This window comes from Ceratotherium simum, chromosome 1 (assembly GCF_057802395.1).
Source record: "Ceratotherium simum simum isolate JZ-2026a chromosome 1, ASM5780239v1, whole genome shotgun sequence".
In the NCBI taxonomy this organism is placed as follows: Eukaryota; Metazoa; Chordata; class Mammalia; order Perissodactyla; family Rhinocerotidae; genus Ceratotherium; species Ceratotherium simum.
The window spans coordinates 61,482,179-61,496,320 of NC_141900.1; the positions used below are offsets into that span (position 1 = coordinate 61,482,179).

General features: G+C 40.5%; 1 protein-coding gene across 1 annotated transcript in view; it reads left to right on the forward strand.

Moving 5' to 3' along the window:
* CHN2 (chimerin 2) overlaps positions 1–14,142 on the forward strand; it is a 289,049-nt gene that overhangs the window by 170,506 nt on the left and 104,401 nt on the right. The window contains exon 4 of the mRNA XM_014786059.2: positions 10,604–10,635. Within this exon, the coding sequence (XP_014641545.2) occupies positions 10,604–10,635 (32 nt within the window). The remainder of the gene's footprint in view (positions 1–10,603; positions 10,636–14,142) is intronic.

The following is a 14,142-nucleotide window of genomic DNA, read 5'->3' on the forward strand; positions in this document are numbered from 1 at the left end:
TCTCAGGTTCTCATCTGTACTGAAGACCAAAGGAAGGGAACAAGTGTATTTTGAAGTAAGAAGGAGATGAGATTAGATATTAAGATAAAATTTCTGTCCATGATTAAATCCTGGATTTTGAGTCTCCTTTATGTGATTTTTTGTTTTTTTAACAAGTTGCCTGTCTGTGGGAAGTATCTGGAGGATGGACAAGTAGACTGATCGTGTTTGATTCTCCTGCTCTGGTGGGAGGCCAGCCAGCCAGCCTGGCCAACATGGCCTCCAAGGGATTTGGCTTGATGGGAGGAAAGAGTCATTTTGCCTGGAGCTGTGGCTTCAGGATGCCAGAGGATGAGTACAAAGCCCTAGCCAAGAGAGTGCCAGGGCAGAGCCAGAGCAGTACACCTAATTGGGTTGTCCAAACGAGGAGGGCCTGAGGTGGGTGTTGGGAGCCAACACGTGGAGCCAAGGAATCATAGTGCCAGGGAAGACATAGCAAGGAAGAGTGGGTTAAAATGAGCTGCTGGGAAGAGGATCCGTGCCAACTGCAGAGATGAATGGTGCCCACGTCTAGGCTTTGGGGTATATGTGAAGCAGGACATCTCCAGGGATCCAGGAAGCAGGACTGATGCACCACTGGGCAGTAGAGTGTGCTGGTTAGAGGCCCAACCTCCAGGATAATACAGCCTGCTTTTACGCTCTGCTTTTCTGTGCCTCAATTCGTCCTTTGGAAATGGGTGTGATAGATCTTACCTATTGGATGGTCACGAGGATTGAATGGGTTAGTATATGTAAAGAAAGTGCTTAGAATGATGCCTGGTACATAGAAAGTTCTTAATAACTTAGAAATTATTATTATTGTTGTTATTAGGCTCTGCCATGCATGTGAATCAACTCTAACAGTTTCTCATAATAGTTTCTCCTCAACTTGCAAATTCCAGTGACAGAGATGCTGAGTGGCTTCTGTTGGTTCACATGTGCACCCCTTGTCTAGAGAGTGTGCGGGACCTTGATTAGCAGAATCACTGACTACAAGTCATGGTTGTTCCCCGTGGTCTTCAGTCTTCACTCTTCGGAGATTCAGAAAACTGGGAGGGGAGCAAGTTTTGTCCTATAGCTTGGAGGCATAAAGCATCAAGATGTGAGCCACCAGTACTGCCAATCTTCCCATGGAGGCCCCTTTTGAAATTTCAGTGAGCCCAGAGAGGGGACATAGGGCCATTAAGCTGTCTTTCAAACCATATGTTACTTCCATTGAAGCTGAGCTCTGTACAAGATGTATTGTTGGGTGCTGGCACAACAGAGATGAAAAGACAGGAGCCCTTCCCTCAAGGAGCTCACATCTAGAGGTCATAAAGACCAACAGTCCTAATCCCAGTAAGATCATGGCCCTAAAGCAGGCCTTTATAAAGGTCAGAGGGAGGATAGGAAGCTGGTTTGAGGCAGCCAGGAAAGATTTTCGCAAGATGGCAGCATTTTATCTCTTATTTTTAAGATCAGTGAGATTTTGTCACATTAAGGCATAGATGGGTTGGAGAGCAAGTATTAGAATTCCAGGCAGAGGAACTATCCTGGCCAAAGAGTGGCCTAAATGTATGAACGACTAGGGTGTGTTTCAGAAACTACTAGGAGTTCTGACTTAGGAACATAAAGAATTGGGGAATGAAGCTGTGATGGTCCAGATACACAAGGAAGGCCGCGCTAGGAAGACCCTGTATGCCATTCATTTATTCATTCAGTAAATGTTTATTGAGCACCTACTGTGTGCCAGCTCTGTTCTAGACTCTGGAGATACATCAGTAAGCAAAACAACAAGAATCTCTGCCCTTGTGTAGTTTCGATTTGAATGGGAGAGATTGGCAAAAAACACACAAGTAAAAGATATAGTATCTCAGATGATGATAAATGCATCCTCTGCTCCTCCTGGGCCCTGCCCTTAGAGGGGTTCTGGGTAGGGTTAGTAGGTCTGAATCTGGAGAAAACCAGAACTAGAAACAAGGAACGCCTTGTGCGAGGCGTGGGTATTTGTATGAGTGTGTGTCTGGTTGCCCTTCCGTTACTTTTCAAATCCAGATATAAGTAATTCACCTTCCTCTTTTATGATGCTTATTTTGTATTGCTTATGTAATGAAACCCAGGAAATGAGGACATGACTGAGGTATTGGAATTGGACAGCCATTCTGACAATGCTTCAGCTTCTGGGGTGTTCTCTGTGACCCGAGGGAGCCGTGAGTGATGGAAGTTTTGTTTCCAACCCAGTGATCAGGGCAAAGTTTCAAAACAACATGCTGTGAGGCGTGGCATCTCATAGCAGTAAGGGATTTAAACATTAGTTCACATGTATGCATATCATGGTTGATTACTCCCAAGTAAGAACTTGAATTTTTTCTTTAGTGTTTTTTATATTTTAGATTGTTTACAATTTTTCCAAGGTTCTCTTGTTAATCTTATTGAGATGTTAGTCTGTTCAGTTTTTTTGTTTTTTTTCCAGTTTTATTGAGAAATAATTGACACAGCACTGTGTAAGTTTAAGGCATACAGTGTGATGGTTTGATTTACATATATTGTGAAATGATTATTGCAATAGGTTCAGCTAACTTCCATCTTCCCATATAAAAACTATAAAAGGAAAAGAAAGAAGAAAAGAATAAAGGAAAAAAAATTTTCTCCTTGTGATGAGAACTTGTAGGGTTTTCTCTTTTAACAACTTTCCTACATATCATAGAGCAGTGTTAGCTGAGGTCATCATGCTGTACATTACGTCCCTAGTACTTATTTATTAGTCTGTTCAGTAGTTCCTGAACTACTTCCCTGAGTAGTTGGAGGTATTTCTTTCTTTTCTTAAAAGCTACTTTTATAAATTATCAATAGTTTCAAAAACAAATATTTCTTCTTACTTTCCTTTTACTCCATTTTACTTTATGTCTTTAAAGTATTTGTTGCTTGTTTGCATTTTGGTTCAAAAAAATTTATTAATAACCTTCCTTGAGAATACTCAAGAGTCCAAAGTTCTTTTAATCTAAAGCAGCCTTTCTTAACCTCAGCAGTATGGACATTTGGGTGGGATAGTTCTTTGTTGCAGGGGGCTGTCCTTTGTGTTATAGGATGTTTACCAACATCCCTAGACTCTACCCACCAGATGCCAGTAGCACCTCCCCCAGGCATGACAATCAAAACTGTCTCTAGACATTGCCAGATATCCTCTGGGGAACAAAACCACCTCCCCTCCCAATTGAGAACTACTCGCCTGAGAAAAGTCTTTCACTTTATATTTTTTCTAATAAATTATCACTGATTTTAAAAATAATAATTCCTGGGGGGGGGAGGGGGAAGGCAGTAAACAAACCAATAAATGGGAATTGCTTTAGTCCTGAGCACTCCTAACCTGATATATTGTGTACATCTATAAGTTAGCAGAATGTTTACACCAGGTCACTAAAGTGCCTGGAAAAGTATTTACAGAACTTTGCAAAGCTATTGGTAACCTTTTAAGGTTTATTTCAGAAAGACTGGCCAGATTTTTTATAATACATTCTAATCAAGACAGGAAGGAATTCCCCTCATCAGTGCCCCATCAGAATTTTGGAAGTGTTAAAGTAATGCCATGCAGAAAAATAAGGCCTTAGATTCTAGATGAAAAGAATCAGGAGATTTCAAGTTTGCTCAATTTTCGTTGTATACTGTGCACTTTGACTACAAGAATGTGAGTTTCAATACTTGCATTTTCTCTCTCTCCCTTTCAATCGAGATCTTTGATTTCTAATTAGAAGGGAATTATCCATATTTATTTTTTTCTGGATGAAATTTCCCCAGCATCACCGGTACAAATCCCCCCATCAAAAGCCCTTTCTTCCACACTTGATCCGTATCTCAGAAAATCCCACAGTCTAGCTGCCCTGTGTAGGAGGTTGCTAAATTGGATTTTTAAATTATTTCTGAGTAAAAACTTAATATATACCAGCTGCTGAGAGATTATAAAAGCTTTGTTTTTTCAATAATTGGAAACCTTGTTTACAGAGGACTCACAATATTCTTTAAATGTCTTTGTGTTGAATATAAAAGAACTTGTGTTTATCTAGGCAATGATAATCTGACTATAAAGCAAACTCATTTAAGGATTATGCTTCCTGTCTCTCACTATGCAGCTGTCACCCTACTGTTCTTTCAAGCTTTGCAAAATGCTGAGAATTCTTCCTTAAAACTAGAAGAATAAATTGGAAAATAAACCAGGTAGCTAGGAATACATATAATTCTAAATTACAGGGAAATAGTTGAGAGACCCAAAATATCACCACATCTAGGCAGATTTATCCCAAGTTCTCATGATTAACTCATTGGCACAATTCAGTTCATTCCGAAGAAATTTTAAGGTGTTCAGTCCTGGCAAAGAAAAATCAAGGCCAATTCAGATAAACTAATATTTAACCAGACTGTAGAATTTTGATAGCCAGTGAAGGCATCAACATTGATTGGTATCTACCCTGGAGAAGCCAGGAAGCAGAGTAGTTGAAGGTGTGTGTGCTGGGTCCTAGCCACTTACTAGCTCTGTGACCTCTGTGACTAGTTATTTAGTGGCTTTCTGTAAAATAATAGCGCTCACTTACCTTATAGGGTTGTTTGGAAGCTTAAATGAGATAAACATGTGAAACCCTAGGGACGGTTCCTGGCACAGAGTAGCCACTCAATAAATATTAACCTATTACCACAATGTTCCCTGCGCCGCGGTTTTTTTTACGTGCATTATCTCATCTAATCTTTGAAACAGCTTTGTTAAGATAGTACATTTTTATAACTCCAGTTTTATTGAAAATTGAGTAAAATGAGATGCAAAGAAGTTTATTAACCTATTTAGGGTCACACAGCAATTGAATTGGCAGTGGGCTCTACATTCATAATCTTTGCCTCATTCTGCAAACATTTCATGAGCACAGGCACCCTTTGCTCCCCGAACACTCACTATCTGAATATTTGCTGTAACAACTTATGGAAAGTTTGAGCCAAAATCATTCTCCCAGTTAAAAACCTGCTATAACACGTTCTCATGTATCTGACAACTTCTCGAACTTTAATGTGTATATGACTCCCCTTAGAAATTCAGAATCTGCATTTCTAACAAGCTCCAAGGTAATGCCAATGCTGCTGATCCCGGGATCACACTTTGAGTGGCAGGGCTGCTAGAAGATGGAAAGGGGGCTTCTCTCATATCTCAACGTCCTTCTGATTGGCCTCGTGTTTACACGTATTGCACGTGATAGCCCTGATTTTCCCCCATGTTTTCCCTGAGGGTGTAGCCCCTCAGTATTTTTTTAGGCCAGGTACCTGGGGGCCTTACCAACTCAGTTCCAACTTAGTATCTTTCTACATCTTTAGCAATATTACTTCATTGTTTATTTTTATTATAGTGCATGCTCAGTGTAGAAGGATAATGAAATTCCTATTCTGTTCAGCTGTGGACTGCACACAAACATACATATTAATTACTCCATTAAGTGTTAAATGATTATGTAATTGGTGTTTAAATATTTTATATTATGCAGAAATTCTCATCAGATTGTTGTATAGTTATTTAAAAGCATTTTAGGAGCATTTGGGAAATTGATATTTTTGTATGCTCTAAGAATAAATTATTATTTTTTTCCACTTAAAATAATGGAATATAGGCTCTTGCTGTTTGAAGCTTTGCTACCCAACACATTTTTAGGAGTGGATTAGATTCAGATAATGAGTGCCTGCAGTCACTCTGTGGCAGACATTGGGCAAAATCCTGGGAATACGATGATGATGAAGACAAAAATTGCTGCTTCGAAAAACTCTCAGAGTAGTTAGAGAAGAAATGGGCAAGTAAATATTTAAAATATGGTGGGATGGTAAGTTTTCTAACAGAGATATATAAAAGGAGCTCTAAAAGCACGAAAAAGAATGGGCCTAACTTTTCCTCTATAAAGAGGAGGCCATTTTTGGAAGGTACTATCTAATATTCACTTAGTCTCTCTGTGCTCCAGGCACCATTACAAGCATGTTACATGTATTTACTCATTTAGCTATTACAACAACTCAGTGAGGCAGGTACTTTTATTATCATCCTCATTTTAAAGATGAGGAAACGGAGAAACAGAGAGATTAGTAACTTGCTTACGGACACACAGATCTGGCTTCAAAGCCAGGCAGTCTGAGTCTAGGTCTACCCTTTCAGCCATCACATGATCTACCCCTATTTTATTAAAAGAGAGTTCAGGATCTTAAAATAAGAACATATGAAAAACGATGAACATACTGGAGGGGGTAAATTATGGAACTGCAAGTAATTCAGTTTGATTGGAGCATAGGATGAGTATGAGGTGTTGAGGCCATTAGGCAGGAAGCCATAACATTTGCACTGGCTGCACATATATAGGAACACAGTGTGTGGATTACATGGACAGGACTACACAGACTAAAACCATCTTCAGTAGTCACAGTACTGGCAATAATTGTATTTGAGATGTGACTATAAAGTCATGAAATGGATTTTACTTTAACACATGTATTAGATGAGTGTGGTCCCTTTCCAATCAGTCATCTTGGGAAGCTGTGCTTTTATTTCCACCAAGCACCCATGGCTCAGAGCGTATTGGGAATGCTTCTACTAAAATACCTTCAGAACAAGACACAGTGCAAATCATATTATCTTAGGATCATGCCTCATTTTTGTCTGGAATGTATTTCCTAGTTGGATCACTTACTGTATTTACTGAATTTGGCTCTGAATCACTTCTGCCTGTTTGCCAAAATAACATCCACTCTCAAATCCATTCTCAAAAAACAACCTTATGTTTCTATATGCTAGTGATTCTGAAACCTTAGTGTATGCTTAAACATCATCTAGGGGACTTTATTAGATAACACATTGCAACCCCAACCCTAGTAATTCTGGTTCAGTGGGTCTGAGGTAGGAATCAGGAATCTGTAATCTTTAACAAGCATCCTGAAGCTTCTGTTTTGAATGACAAGACCACACCTTGAGAAACGCAGCTGTAAGGATATCCAAGAGAAAGAGTTTAGTAAGTCTTAAGGCAGCTCCAAAAGAAGAATTCCAAAAGTGTTATGATCAACAGCGACATCAATGGCATGTGTTGCCCACCGTGGGGGACTATTCTCCTGTAGATGATGATGATTTAGGATAAAATGTTCAATTATAAAAAAGAATCAGCCACCATTCTGCATGGTCACACCACATACACCCGAATTCACCTGTGCCTCGGGGAGGACCCATTTCCTGTGTTTGCATGTTCACTGGTCTCCTGCTTGGTGTTCTGTAAAGCGAGGTGTCCTTTCTGAACCAGGTAGATCATCTAAGGATCCAGTAATATGTCTACAAATTATTAGATATCTTTCTTTTTCTTAAAAAAGATGGGCTTCTTTCAATTCTTGGATTTGGAGAACTAAATCCCAAGAGCAAGTGTTACAGATCCAATTTCTGTTAGTCACATCTGCAGTGACGAGGTTCGCCAAGGGGATGGGTTGTCCAACTCCAGCTGTTGTCCTGGGATAATCACAGGGGCAAGGAAGCTCCAGAACCAACCTTCCTTCTTGTTTGGCTGTGTTACATTTTTGTCCCTTCCTGAATCCACGTGACTGCCTAAATTAGCCCTCCATTTTTTGATCAAGTGCTTGATTTTAACAAACATAATTCTCAATGAGAATGCGAGAAGAACTTGGAGCTGCTTTGCTTTTTATTTATCACCTGTCCTCTATCTCATTCACTGAAGAGAATCTCATTCAACTGGAAACTGAAACTCAGTGTTACAGCTTAATAAAACAAAGCCACATTTCACAGGTGGGTCGTGATTCCCTTGGTGGCTGACGTGAAGCCGCACCTGGGGACTGAGTCAGGCATCTTTAAGGCATTACTAGGTCATGGTCTTGAGATTGCTAGTCCCTCTGGTCAGGTCCTTTATCCCTAAAAGCCAGCTGACTGTGTTTTGTCTGAATTTGAGGATCCAATATCATTCACCTTGAAAAAATTGTGGATAATCTATGATTTATCTAGGGTCATTGAACATAAACTCTTGACTGGTTAAAAGCTTAGTGAAATGTGGAGAGAGAGGCTATGTTTAGACTCCTGTGAGCAACAAGTTTAGGAAAAGGAAGAGGTTATTGTTTGTTTCTTTTTATCCCAGCCACTCTCTCTCTCTCTCTGTTTAACATTAACAAGGACAGCTATATTTTCTTTAAGAGCTACAGAGACAACAAAGGGAAGAGAGACTGAATCAGATTACTATCAAAACAGCACCTGACCAGTGGGAGCAGTGATCAGATGGACGACTACATCCTCTGTCTTCACTTTCTCTTACTTCCACTTTTCCTCTCCCACTAGGTAGGGTAATAAAAAAAGAGAAATAAAAACAGGAAGCCTAGTTAAATTTGAATTTCAGATAAACAAAGAATAAGAGTTAGTATACGTTTCGTGCGCTATTTTGGATGTATTCCCTGGCCCTATTCCATGTGTAGTCTGTCCCACACAATTCAGTGCTCTTGTTGTATTTTCTCGTGGTTTTCATATGTGGATTTGTCCCTCAATTGGATCAAGCTGTCCTCTAGGCAGGATTTTATTTGGTATCCCTCAAGGCACCATAAATATTGACACCCCTATTTGGGGGCCTATGTTAGATTTCTCAAGTGTTTCCTTCTGCTTCAATTGCAGGACACCCCTGAGTTCCATGTACCTTTCCTCTCACACCTGTGACATCCTTACTTCATGAGCAATGACAGGGCTGAGCACAGAGCCCTGAACATAATAATGTGCCATATTTTTATAATTGATGAACTGAAAGCAATTTGTTGTCTTCTTAAGAGACAATTAAATTCAACACTCATTAACTACTTACCTGCATGCCAGGAGTTAGTAGTAGGCTCTGTCTACCATGCTGTCCATCTGGGAAGTTAGGTTAATGACTCTTCCCTTTGGGGAGGTAAGAGGATAGAGGAAGGGAATGGGTTGGGAGCTACACTCAGATTTTCAAACGTGTGTCATGACTCAACCAAAAATATGGAAATAAAACTGTCTTTATATATAGGGAATCATTTCAAAATTTGGTATACTGACTCTCAAAGAATGGAGAGATGTCTTGCCCGTTGTGTATTGTCTACTTCCATCGGCCTCTTCTAGCTTTAAATTTCTTCTATGGCATGTTGGTGTTATAGTCACATATCTACAGTATCGTAAAAGTAAGAAAGAAATTTGAAAGCCAAAGGAATGGTATAAATGACAAAATGTTCAACGCATATTAAAAGCTTTCCAGCATGTAGAGTAATGGTACACATCAGATAACAAGGTGCCTTTTTACACACTTTGTGCTTCTATTAATGAGATTATTTAGATCTCCTTGGTAAATGATGCTGAGCAGGCTCCAAACCTTGAAGATTAAGAGTTATGAATGCCCCCTCTTGGTTCAGTGCTTTTCAAGTATAAAATGCACAGAAGAGTGAACACATATTTAGAAGTGTCTAGATGATTAGTTTTACGCCAGCTAGGCTTTTTCAAGGCAGGCTTGTGAATGTGTCCTCAGATCCCTGGCTCCCCTCTCTGAACCTTTTCCTCTAGTGCATAGCTCCCTACTGCCCGCTCAGATCCCCTGCATCCTTTGGAGGGTGGAGGTGGGCCAGGACCCTGCCCAGTACCTTGAAATCCCACCACTGTGCCTACCTGTGAGCCCTGCTGAGAAAACTGCCCATTTGACTGTAGATGGAAATGACTGTAAATGAAATCGCTGCCAGGCTCATATTCTACTCGAGTAAATAAACATAAACTTGCTGTCATAACCATCAATGAAAATCCATAACTTCATGTGGCTCTACTATATTTTCAGTGTCCCTGGAGTCAGACTAGAAGAACAAAAGCTGAACGTGAAAATTCATGTTAATTTCTCACCAACTCTAACACCATGAACATAAGAAAACAAAGTTCTAATGAAAGTAGATTATCATATATATGTGATAAAAATCCAATGTGATAACGCCAAAGCTCAAGGTGTTATGGAAAAATCTTTTCTGGCATGCTTGTGATTTTTAGTCCAGTCATAAATCTTGTCCTCTATATCTTCTATTTCTGCTGTCAAGTGTATTTCAGCCCATTAGCGACTTGTTCAAAAAATAAGAATGTTAGAATATTGATTTATCTGGAAAGAGACAAAATTAAACTTATTTTTTAATCCAGGTGCACTCCTCATTTTTGTTATATACATAATGAAACAATTAGATGAAGATTGAAATAAATGCTTATGTTTTATTCATGCCAAAAATATTCATTTTGTCCTGCAGGATGAAGCCTTGTAATATCTTTATAAATTCCTTAATATTAAAATAGGCATCACTTTGTTTCCTTTGAAAATTCTTTTATTGGGTGATTGGGTTTGGGTGGGGGATGAACCTAATGATTAGAGAAATATGGTGATTCTAGATAATGCCTACCCAAGATAGTGGAATGTGTTGGTTAACTCTCTAGTTTCATGGCTCTCTGATTTGGTGAATAACAACTGTAGTAAAATTACTACCGGGACTCTATCTGTGTTTATTTGAATAGCATTTTTATCTATCTGACTTGAATTCAAATGCATTATTAATATTTTTCTTCTTTTTAATATAGGTGGAAAACAGACCAAAATATTATGGAAGAGAGTATGTATTATGCTATTCTTTGTTTTAATAATGTAATAAGTAGTCACTTTCTATGTCATTTAAATATTAAAACTTTTCTAATTTATGGTATTCATCAAATGTCCATTGTGCAAGAGTTTGATAATAAGGATAAATGCAATCAGATCCCTTTGTATTGAATTTTCTTTACAATACTCAGGTACTTGGCTTCCATTATTGTGGGAGGGAGCATATCTCCTGCTATAGTTCTCCCCACAAAAGCAGACAGTGAGTGCCTGGCAAGTACTTGAAACGTAAGGCAGCATTTTCCATAGTTGAGGCTCTGTTAGCATTTTATTTCACTTTCTACTTTGATATTATATAAACATTTAGGGCGTCAAAGATTGTAAACTGTAGCTGAATTCCTTACTTTCACATACGTCTGCAAACGTAGTACTCAGGAAAGTCATCCCATTTCCCTGTAGTCTCATAAAACCAAAATGATGATTTCTCTTGACTTGGATATTGCCTCAAGACCATAATTATTATTTCCCCCCATTTTCGTCTTCATTTCAACTCTTGTTTTATTTCACTTTCTCAGAAACCTACTGCAAAGCAAATATGCATTATCATAAAAATAATTCGCAACCTCAGGCTGTGGCGAGTGGAACAGCTTACAGAGGGCAGGCAGAATAACCTGGAGCGGGGCAGATGCACGAACCACTTCTCTTCCCACGTCCGACCTAGAGGCATTATGAGGCAAAGTTTCTTTCAAGTCCGCCTCCCAAGCTATCCTGGCCAATCCCAAACCGTCTTTCTCAATTCCCTTACCCATCAGAGCCTCATCTTGGTGATTAATGACTCTCTTATTTGTCCCAGCTCAGCAGCCACTTCCTAATTGCCTTGGCTGCATTTCTGAACCTTCCTACCTGGCTTTGGAATTCAGCAGGGGCCTCTGGGATACCTGCCTGGACCGCCAGCCTCCTCTCTCATCCACCCCCATGGCCCTAACATCTAACTTAGTTGTAGTCTGACTTTTTTTTCCCATATACTGATTTGGATTTTGCTCACAGAGAGCACAAGTAATAGAAAAAAAAAAAAGAGAGAAAAGGAAAACCTGTCATATACTTCTCAAATGGAACACTTTTGTACATCATTCCAAAAGGAACTCAATTTATTGTGCATTTTCTTTTTTGCATAAAAGTTTTGCTGAATAACCTTCTAGTTCTCCTCCTCCAATCCCCAACCATGTAAACTATATAGTGAGAGGAGACCAAGGAAACATTTTCTTAACCACAGAAAAGAAACATTTTGTATTAATAGGGAAATTAGCTTAAAAAAAATCAGATTCCATGTTTCCTTTTCTTTTTAAAAAATGAAAGCCTTTTTGTTCCATTCGAAAGTAATATATGCTCTATTCAGGAAACATATATGTGTAATTTTTTCTAGAAGGAGTCACAAGAAACTGTTGACAATGGATACCTTTAGGGAAAGAGAATTTTTACTTCAGTGCTATTTACATTTTTAATTCTTTTGTGTCTTTTAACTTGTGAATTTTGAATTTTCCCACTGTGCGTAGGTACTACTTTTGTTCTTAAAAAGTTAAATAAATTAACACCCGCTAATTTGGGAAAATTAGAAAATATAGGAATGTAGAAGGTGGAAAACACCGTGGCCCCACCATGAAAGAGGCCATTGTTAACTTTTTCTCTTCATCTCGTTCCTTCTGGTCACTGTGCATGCTTTCTTTTTACAAAGTTGGGATCATAAGACATACACATCATGGATATTTTTAAATCCATGCATAGAGGCGGTGATGAGCCACAGACTGGGTCTTCAGATTGACAAAACTGTCACTTTCTTTTTTTGATCAATTGAATTTAACTTAGTTCTTGACTCTCTACATCTGCTGCTGGCCACCACTTAAACATGTCGATTCAAGGGAGTTAAGACCTAGCTGCTTTTAGGTTAACTGCCTGTTGGGGATATTTCTCCTTCCCCGAGAGTAACCTGGGGCAGGGGTGTCAGGCCCTGTGCCCTCCTCTGTATGTGCCTTGTCCTGCTGTGGTCACCTCTTGCGCTGGCCCACAGTCAGGCTGCGTCCTGGACATCCCAGCCTCAAAACTTGAGACACCAGCTTTTGTTCTTTCTGACTCTGATGTGTGGGAAACTTTCTGAGTCCTCTGCCCCTTCTACCCCCTACCATGTCTCTCCCACCATACACACACTCATACACACACACATACACACTCTCTCACACACACACTCCCAGAACTGGCCCGGTATCTGGTCTCTCTGCCTAGGCCGTCTATCCAGCCCTCTCCAGCCCCAGCTCATGCCGCATAGGAGACTTCCCCAGAAGGCTCACAGGGTCCGGTGGCCACACTCCCAGTCGAATCCCCAGACACCTCTGCCGTGGCTCCAGGATCCCCATACACGGATCCACCAGTTCCAGTTCCCATTCATGCTGCGTGGGGCCCACTTAGACCCCTGAGCCTGGGCTCTGGCCAAATCGCCCTCCTGTAAGAACTGGGGACACTGGTCTCTTTTTGGGCAGGAGGGTTGCTGTTATGTCACAGTACGTTCATCCTCACTCCAGAAAAGCGCTGCTCTAAGACCTCCAGGCACTGGCTGTTGAGACTTAAAAGCAAAATTGGGAAGCCAGAAAACCCCTTTCTCCCAAGCTATCACTGTCTTCAGCCTTTTTTGTGTGTGTGTGAGGAAGATCAGCCCTGAGCTAACATCCATGCTAATTCTCCTCTTTTTGCTGAGAAGACCGGCTCTGAGCTAACATCTATTACCAATCCTCCTCCTTTTTTTTTCCCCCAAAGCCCCAGTAGATAGTTGTATGTCATAGTTGCACATCCTTCTAGTTGCTGTATGTGGGACGCGGCCTCAGCATGGCCAGAGAAGCGGTCCATTGCTGCGCACCGGGGATCCGAACCCGGGCCGCCAGTAGCGGAGCTCGCGCACTTAACCGCTAAGCCACAGGGCCGGCCCTGTCTTCGGCTTTTGAGAGTTGATTTTGGAACTCAAAGCCATAGCTGCTTCTGCCTCACTCCCCTAGGACAAAAGCTTCAGCTTGTAAGGTCTGCTTGTTAAGGGTAGAAGGGAATTAGAAAATAACTATTGTGGTAGGCATTGTTTTTTCCAAAATATTATCCTGCTACATTTGTCCTCTAACTTAGTCCTTGCATTCCTGAGGGGAAAAAAACCAAAACTTGTTGTCTAGCAACTTTCCTCTCTCCCCTCTGCCTTCCAGGAAGGTACAAGAAGAATTCTCTGTCCAGTTTCTCCAATTCATTCCCTAAAGTTCTCCAAGATTGGGTAATCCTAGAAAGAGGGTGTTGTGCCCTATCCTAGGAGCCTGGAGTCCCTCGGCACTGGCCTCACCCCTCAACCCAGCCCCCACCTTCCTCTGAAACATGGATTGATCAAATCTCTGATAACAGGAGTGAGCAGCTGTCTTTGCTTACAGGCAACAGGGAAAGTGGCTGGTTGCCTGCCCCTAACTCCCGCCTGCTCTCCTTCCCTGGAGTCACAGTCCAC